The following is a 17,745-nucleotide window of genomic DNA, read 5'->3' as shown; positions in this document are numbered from 1 at the left end:
TACTGCCACACTCCCAGAATGCATGTTAACTGAAAATGGAATGTCCCTGGGCACTCCCATAGCATCTGAGGCTCTTGACATCTTTGGTTGTATGACAGATGTTGATGAGGTACCACTTCACATATCTTCCCAGGTGCTCTGAGGCCATGTGACAAAAGTGTCCAGATTCCCTTCTCCTTATAAAGATGCCGTCCCAAGGCAAGAAGCCCATGTGATGTGCTTGCCCCAGATCACAAACAAGACAGACCTAGTCAGGAGTTTGAGCATAATAACCCAAAGCAGGCAGCTCAGCAGCGTCCAGGGGAGACATCTTTTGCATATAGGTTCTTCTAGAACTCATAAAATGCCGATGGTTTCCCTAAGGCTGCCCCCATTTCTACTTTACACAGAATATAAACAAAGCAGGAGTCCATCCCACTCAAGGCAAAGGCTACACTGAGCAGAAGAGGCTGGTGTCAGTTCACTCCACCAGAAGCAATCTTTACTGAGCAATTCCTATGCCGGACTTGCTTAAGGTTCTAGAAGCACAGAAGTGGTTAGTCCCTCAGCTGTCCTGTTCCTCACAGGCCCCATGCTAAGGACTCCCAACTTTCTGTCTCTATAATAGACTTCCTTGAATTTCAGCAGCTACTTGGGGTCTCCACGTGGGTGTGGAAAGTGCACTCAGGCTTAATGTGTCACCTGAACTCTCCAAGATCCTCCCAGCCCCAGCATCCCCAACTCCAGTGATGGAATTCTGTCAATTCAGTGATTCAGCTGAGCTCTTGATTCTTACTCAGAATGCCCTACCTCATGGGGAGGGTGTTGTCTTGGTTCTTAAACATACCCACAGTCTAAGCACTTCTTGTCTCCTCTGCTCTCTCTTTGGTCCCTGCTATTATTTCTTCTTCTGAGTCACTGCTGTGGGTTCCCAGTGGCTCTCCCCAGGTCTCCAGCAGTCCATCCTTAGCACAACAACAGAATGATCTAGTTCACTGGCAAGTCAGCATTCTACAGTTTTACTTAGAATGGAATCTGTACCTTTGAGATGTCTAACTTGTGTGATATGGTTGTTCTTACCCTGAGACTCAGAGTGATCTGATGGACTCTGTCCTTAGCATCCTGTGTAAAACTCACAGCACTTGCTCTGGAGTTCCTGGCCCCTGTTTTGTTATCACTTCATTTGAGCCACACCAGCTGCCTGTGTCATGTGTATATTGCTATGCGTTCACAGTAGGACGAACTCCTCAGAGCTGCGTTCACTGTTTCTAGTGTCACCCAACAGTTGTTAAGTGAACTGTTCTATGACTGAAGATCTGTTTCACCTGTCACCCATGCCCAGGTCTCATCCAGGGCTAGTCTCTGTGCATGCCATATGGTTCCTCTCTCCCTGGCATCCGGGGAAGACTGTATTTCTGAGATTGTCAGACTCTCTTCTCTTCCATGGATGGTCTGCAGGGACAGAGTGCCCACGGTGAACCGCCAGCTTCCTGACTTCACTTCAAGCACTCTTTGGAAGTTGATTCTGATTCTTAATTTATATCTCCTGGGAAACATCTGAGACAAAATATGACCACAAACTTAGGTCACTAATGAATCAAGGGAGCCTTTGATGTATATGTCTCATGAGGTTCTTGGGGAAAATTATATTCAAAGCATAGGGGAGAAGTGGGTAAGAATATAGAAGCTGAACAGGAAGGAGGAAAGAAAGGCACAGAAATGGACATAGGTTGCGAACCAGTGTGCTGTCTCCACTGTTGGTGAGCATTAGGAGATATTATCCTCCCTCTGCCTCTTCTCCCCTTTTCCCCACATTCTGTGGACAGGAAGCATGGGCAGGGTGGGGAGGGATGGGCACAGCAGGGCAGGGCGGGATGGGCAAGGGTAAGGTCCTCATACCTCACATGCATGGCCATCTCCACAGATGCTCCTTCAGAGTGGGAGTTGACTGTATTGATGGAGTAGCGGGGAAGGCCCTGACTTGGAGGGTAACACCCAGTCCTTTGGGAACTAACTGGAACCATGTCTTTCTTCTCTTTCCTGGGTACTGCAGCTCAGACAGATCTGCACAGCATGAGCTTGAGAAGGATCTGAGTGACAAGCAAGCCGCCCTCCGGATTGACGATAAATGCAAGCACCTGCGCAACACTTCCGAGGGCGTCAGCTACTTCCGGGGGGTGGAGAGAGTCGACGCAACGTAAGCTGGCACGTGCCACCCTGTGGCTGTAATGACATTTGTCTTTTCTGCTTTCATAACGATACAGCATACAGGCTGCCTTAGCACTTGTGTTCTGCAACTATCATGGAACCCCCAAGACTTGGTGAGTTATCAAGAACAGAAGTTTCTTGGGTTCATATTTTTGGAGTCACGGTGACTCCAAAATAAGTCCACGGTGGCAATTCTGGCAAGAGTTTTTATGCTGAAGAAACAGAAGGGCAAATGAACATCTGTAACAGTGAATGGTGGACTCACTTTCATAGCAGCCCACTCTGGGAAAACTGACCAACTCCAATGAGAATAAACTCATGGCATGAGAGGCATGAATGCAGGCAGGGGCATGACTTCATGAAGGGTACACCTGCCTGGTGTACCTAGAACCTCAAAGGGAAGAGTGTTTTTAAAGGTATTGATGTTCCTTAATGGCCCACACATTATTTAAAGCAGTGCTTTAAGAACTCAAAGCAGAAGTTCTCAACCTCCCCAATGCTGCAACCCTTTCATGCAGTTCCTCACGTTGTGGGGACCCCCAACCATAAAATTATTTTTGTTGCTACTTCATACTTGTAATTTTGCTGCTGTTATGAATTGTAACATTTTTGGAGATTAGAGGGTTGCCAAAGGAGTTGTGACCGATAGGTTTAGAACCACCGACTTAAAGGCTCTACCTCCCAACTGCACTCACTGATGGTAAGCATAGTCAATATGAGTTAACATGGAGGGTGTAGAGCTTGGCCAGGTGCTTGAACAGGAGGGACACATTGGCCTTGACCAGGTTTAATAAGGTTTTATTCCAGGAGGGTCAGGCCTTGAGAGTTGAACCATCCTGCATTTTTTCATCAAAGAAAAAAATGTTTCTCTAACATGAAAATGACACCTTCTTTTGCAGACAACCTAGAAAAATACAAACAAAAAGTTGACCAGGCATTACTAATTCCTAGATGCCCTGCGCCCTGTGTGCACTGGCTGGAAACCACGAGTGCCTCTCTTACCGCTGTTTGTCACAGTTGCCTTGCTGACAGTTCTTTGCCAGACCCTTGGATGCCATTTGAAGCAGGGCTTATAGTTTGAGCCAGTGACTTCCTTTAAAAAAAATAGCCAAGTTTACTGAGTGAAGTTTACATAGAACAAAATGACCAAATTGCACATGTGTGGCAGTGGGTCTGACATATCTGAATGCTCGTGTAACCATAGCCACATGTGAGATGGAGACTTTTCAGTACCTTATAATGATCCCCATAGATCCCCCATACCTGTTCTACACACTATCCCTAAAGTGACTCCAAAACTGATTCCATCCTGTGCTTGCCTCTTCCCACAAAGCAGCTCCCTCTCTTGAGAGCTACAATACCATTCACCACTTTGCCTCAGGTATGACTCAGAACCACACCCTGTGTTCTATGCAGTCCTCACATGATGCCTCTTACATGACTCAAGGTGCGCAGAGAGCATCTATTTTGTCTCCTTGGAGGATGGGCAGTGCCCTGTGACCCAACCCTTTGAAAGGCCCACAATTTCAGCACAAGTTCTTTGCCACCCCTTTCAAAATATATGGTGCATCTATGACATTACTTTGGGTCTGGTCAACATTAAGTCCTATTCAATATTTTATTATAAGGACAAGAAAACAGATATCACCTGTTACATCTACCATCCAGAGATACCCAAATTTGACAACTGCTCTTTAGTTCTTCCAAGTGTCCCTAGATAAACAGATGCTAGTTTGTAGTCTTAAAGAAGGGTATTGCCCACACGCCTACAGGCCCACAGGCCTTTCTGTGGCCTACCCAACTTTTCACTGCATGTTGCATCAATAAAGTTGCTTGTGAGCTTAATGTCCCTGGCTTAATATAGATTCATGAAGTAGGTATTTGTGAATTTGCATGCTGCATAGATTTTTCACAAGTATTAACCTAATCCGGACTTTCATTCTTTTATGTTGTTTCGAATCTGTCAAAGCTTTATATAAATATTGCCAAAATGACTGTCCTTCCATATCCATCTTGTGGAATACTATTTCCTTGGGATGTTGGCATTTCTATGTTATAAACATTTAAGTGATAAACTCTTAGTCTGTGTAGCCTTTCCGTTGTTCACCAAGACTATGGCAGTTCAACAGTCTCAGCTGCAAGACGGCACACATTCCTCAACACGCATGCATGCATGTCGCATGGCTGCAAGTTACCATTTCCCTCCTTACTCTTCTGGAAAGGTTTCTCAGCGCGTTGTCATTCAGTGGCACATCTTGGGTGACTCCATAGTTGATATCCTTGCTACAGTTTATCGTGCTGGCCGGAACACATTTGTATAGAGCCTGTTCCTATATGCCTATTAGTAGACTATTGGTTAACAGTAAAATAAGGACCACTTGGGAATTTTCTTTTTGCTTAGCTTTATTCTGCTGTTTCCACTTTGTGCAGCGTGTTAGGATAGGCGGTCCTGGGGCCTCTCACTATGAGGATGAGCAGTCCCTGCAGACCGTCTGAGCTGACATTGGCTCCTTCCCATTCCCAGGGTATCAGTACCCGAGTCATGGGCCAAGTTTACGGATGACAATATTCTCCGCTCCCAGAGTGAGAGGGCGGCTTCTGCTAAGCTAAGAGAGGACACCGAGAACCTTCTGGTTGTGACAGCCAATGAGATGTGGAATCAGTTCAACAAAGTGAACGTGGCTTTCACCAATCGCATTGCTGAGACTGTTGATGCTAAGAACAAGATCCACGTTCACTTGTCGAAGGTGAGGCACTTGCCCTGCCCAAGAGCTCTCCCGAGGGATCGGGGTGGGTCAAGAGGCACAGAGCTTGCTTGGTGCATGCAAGGCCCCTGTCTCCACCTCCAGGACTGGAAAAATGAAATAAAAAGGTGGGTTAATCGTGAGTTCCCCATCACTGCCATGGATGGAGCAGGATCTGAGACCACAAATCTCTCACCACCCCAAGAAAAGCTCCACAAGTCGCCTGGTTTCCTGGCCATCCAGACTGAGGAAAATGAAAAGCCGTAGAAAGCCTGCTGTTTATTTCAGTCTGAGGCCAGGTGTCGAAATGAAACGGGAGTTCACTGGTATTTGGAACACAAAGAACACACTATGTAGGGAAAGGCTCTCAGTATCCAATGGAAACAAAAATATTATGATAAAGCTTAATGAACTGGTGCATATAACTGGGAAGGGAATTTAGTAGAACATATGGTTGGGAGGGGGGAGTTGGGGGATCGACCATTTCAGACCCCTTTTCTGGGTGACAGGACCAAATGCAGGAAGCAAAGAGGTAGTGTTGAGTATTCCTGAGTCTGTGAAGTGTTAGTATAGGAGTTTTAAATGACAATGTAATGAAAGGTTGATGCAGAAGCCACACTTCAAGATAAACAAGAGCCACAGCCTTTACCTCTAAGTACCATGGAGAGTGTTCCTCACCACTGGTAACTTCCTTTGTTCTTTTTTGTAAAATACTTATTTTATATGTATTTTACATATTTGAAATTTTTTGCCTGCATGTATGTCTGTGCACCATGTGTATGCAGTGCCCACAGAGGCCAGAGGAGGGCGTCAGATCCTCCTAGAAAAGGAGTTACAGATAGTTGTGTGCTGCCACAGGGATGCCAGAAATTGAGCCAGGGTCCTCTGGGAAAGCGGCCAGTGCTCTTGACTGCTGAGCCCCCGCCCCAGCCTGTCTTTTCCTGTTTAAAGACCTTGTACTGTTGCTCTAAGGTAGAGGGTGCCATATTTCCCCAGGCAGCTGCAATTCACCTTTTCTTCTCATGATGTCCAATGTATGCAGTAAACAACAACTGAGCCATGCAGTGCACTACACTGTACAGGGCAGAGAAAAGTAAAACGGAGTTTCTCTTCCCCGGCCACTGGTGATAACAGTACGAGGACCTGCACTAGGATTGTCCATGACAAATGCAGAAAGCATGTTCAGGGATCAGAAGGAGAAACAAATGTTCCGGGGAACCCCTGACCAGAGCCCAGGAGGCTGTAATGAAGAGGTTGGGCTTAGTTCTGTAAGGAAGCTGCTGAGACTGGCATGATGGTGTGTCCTAGGAGAGAAGTCTGGGAAGGGAGGTGGGGCCACACTGCAGAAGCTGCTGGGGTGGTGGACGGAGGTCAGGGAAGTGGGGCTTCATCCTGAAAGACGCTGGGACAGAGCGTCTAGGAAGGCGCTGGGACAGAGTCCCATTGCTCATTGGTAGTGTTTTTATGTGTTTTGTTGATGTTGTTATATTCTTTTGACCGCTGTGTTAGTCTGCCAGGGCTACTGCCGCATAAAGTGCCAACTGTCGGAGCAGCTAAAAGTCTGAGCTTGAGATGCCATGAGGTTGCTTGCCTCTGAGGCCTCCTTCCTTGTACTCTCTGGCAGCCTCCTGTCTCCACGTAGCTGGGTTACCTCTCTCTGTGTGTAGCTATGTGTGTATTAGTCAGGGTTCTCTGGAGAAATAGAACTTATAGAATGAATCTTTCTCATAGATAGCTCTCATGTCATATATATATATACATATACATACACATACACATATACATACACATACACACACATATACACATACGTATACACACATACATATCTATATACACATACATATGTGTATTTATTAGACTGGCTTACAGGCTGCGGTCCAGCTAGTCCAACACTGGCTGCCTACATCAGAAGGTCCAAGCTTCCAGTCGTTCAATTCATAAGGCTGGAGTGTCAGCTGGTCTTCAGAATCCTGAAGAAGTAGGCTCTGATGCCAGTGAAGGAACAGACTTGCTAGTGAGGGTGAGAGCAAGCAGCCAACAAAAGAGCCATCTTCCTTCTTCCATGCTTTTTATATAGGCCACCAGCAGGCATGGCCCAGATTAAGGGTGGATCTTCCCACCCAAAGATCCGGATTGGAAGTGAATTTTCCCACGTCAAATAATGTACTTAAGAAAAAAAAAATACCTTGCAGGTGTGCCCTGCCCTTTGGGTTTTGGTTAATTACAGATGTCATCAAGTTGAAAACCAAGAACAGCCATTGTTGTCCAGGATTCCTCCATTTGTAAGACTTGGACCCATTCTCTTGACTTCACTTTATCTTGACCTCTGCAGAGACTCAATCTCCAAATATAGTCACATTCTGGGACCCGAGGGTTGAGACTTCAAGAAATGAACTTGTGGGGGAAGGACACACAATTCCACTCAAAATAGGTACATTCTAAGTTCCACTCAGGCATGTCATAGACACAGGGATGTCGCAGTGATCCTGTTGTCTCATATCCTAGGGAGACAAGACACAGATACATGGGCATGCAGGCGTGCCCACACACACCCATCCACCTCACCCCCCCCCATAGAACACAGGTAATCTGTTGGGAAGGCACAGAAGGAACCAGTTGGACTTAGAGAGAGAAATGTTTCACAGAAGGAAGCATCATCTCTTCTGGTGAGAAAGAGACATGACTATTTTTGACTGATTAAAGCTTGATAGTGACAGGTTTAGGAGTACTTAGATAACATAGGCATTAAATGACGGTGGTTTTGCTAGGTCTCTGTAGGAGACAGAGGACTTAGCAGCAGAGTTTCTGAGGCTAAAGCTTTGGCAGTGGGATGAGGAGCAGATAGAACGTTAGGAATTTGGCTCGCAGCTGGCCAAGAGAGCAGGTGAGGCAGGATTTCAAGGAGAGGGAAAGATCCAAGAGGCCTTGATGCTGGCCCTGAGAGGCATTTTCATGAGAGCAGTGAGTGCTAAAGACAGAATCCAGGAATCTCGGTAATGTATGTCGGGTTGGTGGGAGGCAGAGGGAACAGGCATAAACCATGAGTATTTGGCAGGGAACGTGGAAGGCTTGGAAGACCCCCCACTAGGATTAGACTGGCGAGTGGCAGAAAACACATCAAGCTTGGGAAATGTGCTGGTGTTGCCTGGGCTGTCTCCAGGTCATAGGAGAAAGGGCCACAATCAAAGGACCAAAATGGAGAGGAGTTGGAACTGTGGAGGCCCAGGGAGCAAGGTCAGAGCCCGCAGGTGTTCTGAACACAAGGAGAGAAGACTGTGGAGGGTGCAAGGTTCTCGGTGAAGCCGCTCCCTCCTGCCAGAGGCCCAGGAGGCAGGTGGGCCAGAGGTGGGAGTGTCACGGGCTGCTCAGGGAATGGCAACAGGATGTCCGCAGCTGCTTCTCTTTGCCACAGACCCTGCAGGAGATCTTCCAGACTGAAATGGCCATAGAATCCATCAAAAAGGCCATCAAGGAAAAGTCTGCCTTCCTGAAGGTGGCTCAGACGCGGCTGGATGAGAGAACGAGGAGACCGAACATAGAGCTGTGTAGGGACATGGCTCAGTTACGGTAAGAGTACGGGGTGGGCGGAAGGGGAGAGCGGGCGGGCCCCTTCCTGGACACAGCTGGGCTCTGATTAAGGATGTTTTCCGATGATGACAGCATCCATCCTTAAGAAGTCTTTAAAAGTGTTACAGGGGGCGGGGAGGTGGCGGGAGTAATGGGTTCAATTTGGGAGGATGGAGAAGTCTTAAGATGAGTGGTAGTGACGGTTGCCTGGTGGCGCGAATGTGTTTGAACTGAGCCATGCCCGATGGCTGAAGTGGCTAAGCTTGGTGCCCTGCATGTGGCGCCGTATACTTGTTAGAAACTGAACCGATACCAGAACATCACACACCGTTAGCATCAGTTCAGCCAAAGCATTCACGGTAGTGTTTGGGTTTCTGAGTATTTGGAGTCCTTGGTTTCCAGAACATTCTGTGGTTTCCCACACATGTGGAGGAGGGCGGGGAAACATACTAGCAGCCTCTGGCCTCCACAAATGCACAAATGGGCAAATCCCCTGCTCCTGTGTGTGAGCAGACACGCTCACCCTCAGCATACAGCATATCTGCAAAAAGCCACAACTCACCATCCAATCCTAACAACTGTTTTTCTGCAGCAAGAGACACACCTCTGCTGGCTAGCTACGGACTTGTCTTGCCTCTGCAGCAGAGGGCAACTCATTCCAAATGTCCAAGTGTGTGGAAAGAGCCCACCCTGAAGAGGATGCATCCTGGGCGAACAATCTGTGTATCAGAAGCCTGGAAGGTGCTACACTAGTCAATACACAGCTAATCTGGGGAGGCCCTTTGTACAGATGCTGCCTGACCTTACGATGGGTCATGTCCTAAGGAGCCCATGGTAAGCTGGAAATATAAAATGTGTTTAGTACACCTAACCCATTGACCATCAGAGTTCAGTCTTGCCTGCTTTAAACATGCACATGTCAGAAGAGAGACTGCGCACCAATGCCAACGGCTCCTCTGAACTCGGTTGCTGATTGTGATGTCTTTTGCCCTTGATATCTGCTCTTGCCATGGAGACCACCCTCAGCTTCTTGAGAGCCCCAAGAGCCAGATTTGGGCTAGTTCAGATGATCAGCTCTTCATCAAGCCAAGCTCCCTCACATGCAACAGGAAGCTTTCTCACACAGAGGATGGGTCCTGAGCCCCGGAGATCATTACTGTAATTGCTCTCCATATACAGTATGGACTTTGACTATTTGATGCTATGCCATGCACACAGTGCTTGATTTAAGTGTTTGTTTTGTTTGGGGGCTTGTTTTTGTTTTTGTTTCTAACCATATGGTGGCATAAACTCTGTCCATTCCCGTCTGGCTCTCTGCTTTCAGTGTAGAACTCATTAGATATCATAGATAATCAACATGTTGTTTTAAAATAGGCTTTGCATTGGATGCCTGCTGATTTTGTCCAGCTGCAGGCTACTGTCAATGCCCTGTGCATGTTTAAAGCAGGCAAGACTGAACTCTGATGGTCAATGGGTTAGGTGTACGAAACACATTTTATATTTCCAGCTTACCATGGGTTCCTTAGGACATGACCCATCGTAAGGTCAGGCAGCATCTGTACAAAGGGCCTTCCCAGATTAGCTGTGTATTGACTAGTGTAGCATCTTCCAGGCTTCTGATACACAGATTGTTTGCCCAGGATGCATCCTCTTCAGGATGGGCTCTTTCCACACACTTGGCCATTTGGAATGAGTTGCCCTCTGCTGCAGAGGCAAGACAAGTCCGTAGCTAGCCAGCAGAGGTGTGTCTCTTGCTGCAGAAAAACAGTTGTTAGGATTGGATGGTGAATTGTGGCTTTTTGCAGATATGCTGTATGCTGAGGGTGAGTGTGTCTGCTCACACACAGAAGCAGGGGGTTTGCTCATTTGTGCATTTGTGGAGGCCAGAGGCTGCTAGTGTATTTCCTAGTCTTTCTAAATTTCTTCTTTTTTTTTCTTTTTGAGATGAGCTCTCTCACTGAAGCTGGAGCTGGTCATTTTGGGCCAGCTGCTAGACAGCGAACCCTAGTGACTCCCCTGTCTCTACCTTCCAGCACCAGGGTTATCAGGGTGCACAGCCACACTCAGCTTTTGACATCGGTTCTAGAGATCAGAAATCAGGTCCTCATACTTGTGCACCAAGCCGTGCACCTGCCTAGCCGGACCTCCTCCCGAGCCCTCTCTAGGCAAATGTTATTAGAAGAAGCTGAGCTAAAGTTTCATGGTCCAAAACAATTTCTGCAGAGTCATCAAACATGAGATGGAAAAAATTCTTTAGACTGCAATTAGATAAACACAGGGTTTTATTTTTGGTTTGGGGGCTAGGATTGGAACCTGGGGCCTTGGGAATGCTGTATGTTCTATCGTGGAGGCACACCCAAGGCCATAAACACTTCTTTTTCAGAGTGTGCATGCCTGTGTTCATGTGTGCGTGCATGCTCATGTGTGTGCACATACTTTCATATGCGTGTGTACATGTGTGTGGTACCTGTGTAGTTTCTCTGTGTGTGTGTCTGTGTGCGCACGTCTGTGCATATGTGTGTGAGACCTGTGTATGCGTGTGGGTATGATGTCTGAAATCATCCTTAATCATTCTACCTTATTCAATGAGGTGAGTTCTCCCTGTCAAACCCAGAGCTTGCAGATACGCTGACCAAATTGCTCTGAGGAACACACCCCAACCTATCCCCACCCCCAGCCTTTTCTGCCTTCCCAGATTGGAATCACAGGCAACCTTCCGTGCCTCCTACATGACCTTTACATGACTCCTGGCTGTCTACACTTTGCTCCTCACACTTGTAGGGCAAACATTTCAACCCCGGAGCCATGACTCCAGCCCATAAAACCATAAAAGGTCTTTGGCATCTTAATGTGAATCTGGGGTTACCAAGCACAGAGGTGCTCCCAGCCCTGCTGTGAGAGGCTGAGTGACCTCCCTCTTTAGAATGCTGCTTTTCCCCAGCTAAAGACCCCTGGCATTTTCTGTTTCTCCGTTTGCCCTCTAATGCTCCTGCTTCCTCTGCTTCCTTGTTGACTCTAGGACAGAACCTGCTTTTGTTTCTTGTTAGGATATTCCTGCCAATGGTATAATTTGGAGAAAAACATGTTTTCTTTTTCTCAAATTTGATCACTATGAAAGCAACCATTGGTCTGTCTCGATTGAGAAAGATCATAAACTCAGGGGTGGGGGGAAGGGGTGTTGGAAATGGAGACAGATTGCAGTTTTCATTTCAAGACTTAATTTCATTTAAAATATGCTAAGCTGGGTCTTTCAAAAGCAGTTCGAAGCCTTTTTGGCATTGTTGGTAGAGAAATCCAGAGAAGGCTCTGCTTGGCTTAAATCTTGATTCTAAGACAAAACAAATAAACTATAGCAGATATATTTGTATTTGAATGAAAAATGGGTTTCAAGTCTGTAATTAAGAAAGCAACAACAACAACAACAGCAACAACCTGGAACACCTTCAGTAAAATAATTTTCCAAAATCAGCCAAGACCACAGAAAATGGAAGTGATGTGTGTCCTTGATAGCGATGTGGGTTTCTGGTAGCTGCTGTTTCCGGCAGGGTTGCTCCCCTGCTGTGTACACAGAGTTTCAAGTAAATGAACTCTCTGAGGTTGCTTTCTCCAGATCTTCCATGTGTTGCTTAGACATTGATACTTCGGTATTATCAGTTTGTCTGGGGTGAGTTTGCAGGAGAGTTGGGACACATTTGAGTTCAGGATTCCTTCTGGAGCCAGGGAAGACTGGGAGAGGAGAGTTAGGTCCTGGGAGTGATAAACAGCATCAGGTGTGAGCCCCAGCCCCAGCCCTCTCCAGCAGCTCTGAAGAGCTGGTGAAATTTTATATGCTAGGATCTTAAACAAACAAATAAAGCAAACTTTCTTTTTAACTCAATTTGCTGTAAAGGGTAAAATGTATCATTTCAGATGATTTCTCGGACCTGATACCACAGGGAGAACAGCATGACCTTTAGCATTGTTGGTAGAGAAATCCAGAGAAGTCTCTGCTTGGCTCCTAAATGACCTTTAGGAGAAGGGGATAGGAGATGTTAACATGTTTCTGTGGCCTGAACTGCTGTGGCCCCCTCTCCTGCTGCGGGAGGGAGGAACCCAGATTGATACAAGTGCTAGGCAGGTGCTCTACCACAGAGTTCCACCCCTAGCTCTCAGTCTTTCTGAGCTAGGCTTACTGTGTATCTAAGGCCCACCTTGAACTCAGGATCCCTCTGCCTCTACCTCCAGGGGTCTGGAATTAGAGGTGTGTATCAACATGCCAGTGGGCAGGCACCCTTTACTGGGGTCTTCCTTGTCTCAGACAGGATGCAGAGCTGTTTAAGTGGGCTCCTCCATTTCCTTTTGGTTGTCTTGGGTCTGAGTCTTATTCTTGGTGCATCCTTTAGATTTAGAATTTCTTGCAGCTCCCTGCCCCCAACCCCGCCCCCTCAAGGCTGCCTCCTGCACCTGGAGTGCAGAAGTTGAGCCTCAGCCCACACACTTTTGTCTTGTCTATAAGCTGCGGTGCAAGCTGCAGAATAGAACTGCCTGCAAGGCTGTTCCTGCTGAATGACACTGCTTCCTGTTGTCTCTAGGGAAGATGTGCCTAAATGCCCTAGAGCTACAGAAGGGTTGGCTTGTTGGCATGCATAACATAGTATTGGGCAACAAAACTAGTCTCAAGGACTGAAAGTATCTCTTCCCCTGGTGTTGGAGATTGGCATTCATTAAAGAGCTCAAGAGGCAGATGAGTTACCCTGGCTGAAAAGATAGCAAAGGAATTCCCTGAGGTCAGAGACTGTAGGAGTTCACTGGAGGGCTGCTCTGCAGAGGAGTGAGGAATGGATGAGGAAGGGGTGAGAGGGGTGGGGGAAGTAGGAGAGGAGGAGGTGTTTGCAAGACAAGATGCCTAGTTTTTTATGACTGGGGGGCTGTGAGGTCCTGGGTGAGGGGTAAGGTCAGTCAGAAGTTAGTCAAGCACCCAAAAGGATGAGGTTAGCATTATCTGAGATGGGACACATGGGTGGCACAGGGTGCTGAGGTAATCTCTTTCATACCCCTCCTCTGGCAGCCTCAGAGCCTGTGGCCAGCCCAGTGTATGTATCCCGGAGGGAAAACCCAGAAGCCAAGCTAATTAGGGCGAGATTTTCCTTGGGGAGCTGTGAGAAGATGTTCATTTGTCATGGAGATGTGTGTGTCAGTTTGGAATCTTATCCAGATCCCTTTAAGTAACTCCTACTAAAAAGTCTGAGAGAGTTAGAAAAAAAAATCTCCTAATTGCAGCTCCCTGATATTTGGGGATATTAGTCCCAGGACATTCTCAGAGATGTCAAAATTCACAGGCACTCGGGTCCCATATATTTAATGGTATAGTATTTGCTACAAGCACTTCCTTCTATATGCATAAAATCGCCTATAGATTAGCATAATCCAATGTAATTAGTACTAAAATAAGCAGCTGCAGCACTGTGCTGCCTAGGGACTCAGGGCAAGAAAGATGGTATGTGTGTTCAGTAAGAAGCAAAGAATCCTGGGTCATTGTCTCCTATGGCCTTTGTCCCCCTTCTGTGATTTGTCTGAGCCATAGATGTAGAGGCTATATTACAGATGTGCATTTTGGTCACTTGTGGGTCTCTGCGATGCTCCCCACCTGGATGGTTGGTGGAGTCAGCTACCTAATGTAAATATTTAATGTCCCCAAGCTATACACAAATATGCTCTAGGATGGTGAACTTTACAGTATGAGTATTGTTCTAGGCCTGAAAAGAATACTTGGCATTAAAAACTACTTGTTTATTTGATATTGACATTCAGCTGGGCAAGCATCCTGTGTATTGTCCTGTGGGGATGACAAGTAAGAAACACAGCAAGATGAGTCATCTCAAAGGAGCCCTGTGTTCTGAGCTCACTCTCCTGGGTCTCTGCCTCTGTCCCTTTATTGCAAGGAATAAAGAGGGTGGGGACAGGAGATGGGACCCTGTTTCTCAGTGCACCACCCGGTTCTGTATTTCCTTCCCAGCTTCCAGGATGGCCTGGCATTGCTTATAAACACATGTGGGCTGTGTGCCCATGGACAGGACAGCTCATCAATCCTTGGGGCTCAGTTTGCTCATCTGTGGAACAAGGACACTGGGCTTGGGGACCCCCGATGTTCCTTCTCCAGTTGCCAAGTCCTAGGAAGCTGCCCAGTTGCACTGGGTTCTGGTGTTAATGTGATTTGGATACATGTCTGTTGTGGTGAAACGTTTTACCCTCTAGGAATGCCTCAATTCTTATTTGGTTATAGACACTGTTCATATATATATATATATATATATATATATATATATATATATATATATAATATATATATAATATATATATTATATATATTCTATGCCCTTTTAATCTGCCAGTAAGTGAAAGTGCCCTTTTAATCTGCCAGTAAGTGAAAGTGTGAAGAAAATACAGTTACAACTTTGTACCACCTGTGATGTACATCCATCAGGATCCCCGAGGGTGGTTTCAAGATTTCCCTTGGATATCAAAATCCACCAACATGAAATCCCTCATATAAAACCATTCAGAATTTGCATATAACCCATTCATTACCTTCTGTGTGCTTATCACTCATGGGCAAATTACTGATAATACCTGTGCAACATGTGTTTAGCATGAATACATTTTTTTGACAAATATTTTAAATCTGTGACTTAACGTACATGCAGACCCCCAGACACAGGGCTGACTGTACTCAGAGTTACCTCTTCAACTGGGTGGGACCAGAGGAATGTGTTTAGAAGTGGCTGGTGGGTATCATCGGATGTCTCCATCTGCTCCCGGGAAGTGGACTCGTGTCTGGGGTCTCTGTGCAGATGTGAGAGTAAACTGTTTGACCTGGCATGACACTCCGAGTGGCATTCACAGGCAGAGCAGTCCCTAAGGAGTTGCAAAAACCGATTACTTTTTATAACCTATGCCCAGGTTTACCCTTGAGTACCACAGAGGCACATGCTTGGGGATACTATTGGTCAAACTGGTGGGTAATTGCTCTTGGGAAGAGCAACAGTCTAAATATAAACATGGCAGAAAAAAAAATCCCAAAGGGGTGGGAGTGGGGGGTGGGGAGGGAAGAAGTTGGCTCAGGAAATACTGAAATCATATGTAGAGCAAACACAAACAAAATGAGAAGGCAAACAGTTACTTAGGGACAATGGTTTCCCCCAAGCAAACAGACAAAAAAAAAAAAAAAAAAAAAAAAGCACTGCTGCTATTTCCAGAAGCATGCCTAATAGTTTATGTTTATTTATGCAAATGTTGATAAGTAGCAGTGCTCTGGCAGGGAGATGAGCAGAGACAGAGGCAGCTTAGAGAAAAAAAAAAAAAAAGAAAGAAAGAAAAAACCAACCACGACCCACAGGCCTTTAGGGAGGGTCTATAAACAGTACAACACCAGGAAGCCCAAGACCGACCTAACTGTGTCAGTGAGACGGAGCGATGACATTGTTGCTTACTTTCTGTCCCCGGGACTGTTTTTCATCAGTACATAGAAAGAGCATCTGTGCCAGTTTCAGAGTCACAGCTTAGGCAGCGAGTGCCACGTACTGTCATGGTCGTCGTCGTCATCGTTATCTCGTGTTAAGGTTTGGAAAATTACAATGTTCTGAGTTTAGATCTGGGAGGTTTATAGCTAGGGTCTCGATGGGACATTATAACTTGAGGAATGCCCCTAACTGAGATATGGTAAGAGGTTGGGCAGAATTCTGTATATAAAAGGCTCTTTCCTAGCCGGGCGGTGGTGGAGCACTCTTTTAATCCTAGCACTTGGGAGGCAGAAGCAGGCAGATCTCTGAGTTCGAGGCCAGCCTGGTCTACAAAAGTGAGTTCCAGGATAGCTAGGGCTACACAGAGAAACCCTATCTCGGAAAACAAAAACAAAAACAAAAACAAAAACAGAAAAAAACAAAAACAAAAAAGGTTCTTTCTTCAACTCTAAAAAAAAAAAAAAAAAAAATCAAGACTCAAGTAAAAGGTAAAAGCCACATCTAAGTCAAGAGGTTTTTCCCTCACATTTGCTATTTTACAAAAGACCCGTGTTTGTAGTTTTCCTATTTTTCAAATATTGTAATTAGCATCATACATTTATGTGTGTACATATAAATATGTATGTAAATGTATAGGAGTGTGTGTGTGTGTGTGCGCGCGCGCGCGCGCATGGTATATATAAGTGAGTGAAATTTTACTAGTATCCCAGGAACATGTTTAGATTATCTCTTGGGTTATGGACTATAATCAGGTTCAGACAATGGGGAATGATGATCCTGGTAATTCTGGAAGCATGCATAGATATATGCATCCCTTGATACAAAAAGTACTTCTGACATGTCCCTTAAATCAGGTGGGGACAGGCCGCCGGAGTGTGCCCGCCCACCTGACCATGCTCTCCCTCCTGCAGCCTTGTTAACGAGGTCTACGAGGTGGACGAGACCATCCAGACTCTGCAGCAGCGCCTGAGGGATGCGGAGGACACCCTGCAGTCCTTGGCCCACACCAAAGCCACCTTGGAGCATGACTTGGCTGTGAAAGCCAACACGCTGTACATCGACCAGGAAAAATGCATGAGCATGCGCAATAGCTACCCCAACACTCTCCGGCTGGTTGGCTTCTGTTAGGGACCCTGGGAAGAGTAGGTTCCAAACTCCTAAACAATGGTAGAAGGAAAAGTGTATCTCAGCATCTAAATGAGTGTTAATATAGTCACTATTAAAGGGTTGTGTTGACAGAAACACCATGCCCTTGTCTTGGATAGCTTTTTCATTTGTGCCTAAACCTTAATTTTCCATTTTCGGGGTTATGGAATAGAAATAAGGAAATGTAGTCGATCTACCCAAGAAAGTAAATAGGAGGGTTCGAAGGATTCTCATCACTCCGTATGTAATATAAATGAACTGAAAAATGAAGACCATTTTATCCTTGCGGTAACCAGATCATGAGCCATAATGCTGTAACCAGGCTGAATGTTCCCAAAAGATCTGTGTGTGAAAGTCTTTATCACCAGTTGGGACGCGGCGGGACATTTGGTATGTGGAGCGAGGTAGAGCACCTTAGAGCACGGGAACCACAGGGGAGAGCCTTAGCCTTTGAAAATGATGGCGGGATGCTAACCTCCTCCCGAATCTTTTTCTCTTTGCCCGTGAATTCTTGGGCATTCCGTAGCATTGCCACACACTCTGAAATGGGAAGCCACAGCAGAGAGGGGCTTCCTCTGGGTTCTCACCTTCTCCTCTTT

General features: G+C 46.2%; 1 protein-coding gene across 1 annotated transcript in view; it reads left to right on the top strand.

Annotated features, from left to right (window-relative positions):
* The window catches only part of Tekt3 (tektin 3), a 36,145-nt gene extending 18,928 nt beyond the window's left edge, over nucleotides 1–17,217 (top strand). Inside the window, exons 4-7 of the mRNA XM_052195822.1 lie at nucleotides 2,033–2,176; nucleotides 4,712–4,934; nucleotides 8,347–8,501; nucleotides 16,912–17,217. Coding sequence (XP_052051782.1) covers nucleotides 2,033–2,176; nucleotides 4,712–4,934; nucleotides 8,347–8,501; nucleotides 16,912–17,128 — 739 coding nt within the window. The 3' untranslated portion in view covers nucleotides 17,129–17,217. The remainder of the gene's footprint in view (nucleotides 1–2,032; nucleotides 2,177–4,711; nucleotides 4,935–8,346; nucleotides 8,502–16,911) is intronic.
* Nucleotides 17,218–17,745: the final 528 nt, after the last annotated feature.

This window comes from Apodemus sylvaticus, chromosome 10 (genome assembly GCF_947179515.1).
Source record: "Apodemus sylvaticus chromosome 10, mApoSyl1.1, whole genome shotgun sequence".
Classification (NCBI taxonomy): domain Eukaryota; kingdom Metazoa; phylum Chordata; class Mammalia; order Rodentia; family Muridae; genus Apodemus; species Apodemus sylvaticus.
Note: the sequence above shows the minus strand (reverse complement) of the source record. Positions and strands in the feature narration are given on the sequence as shown.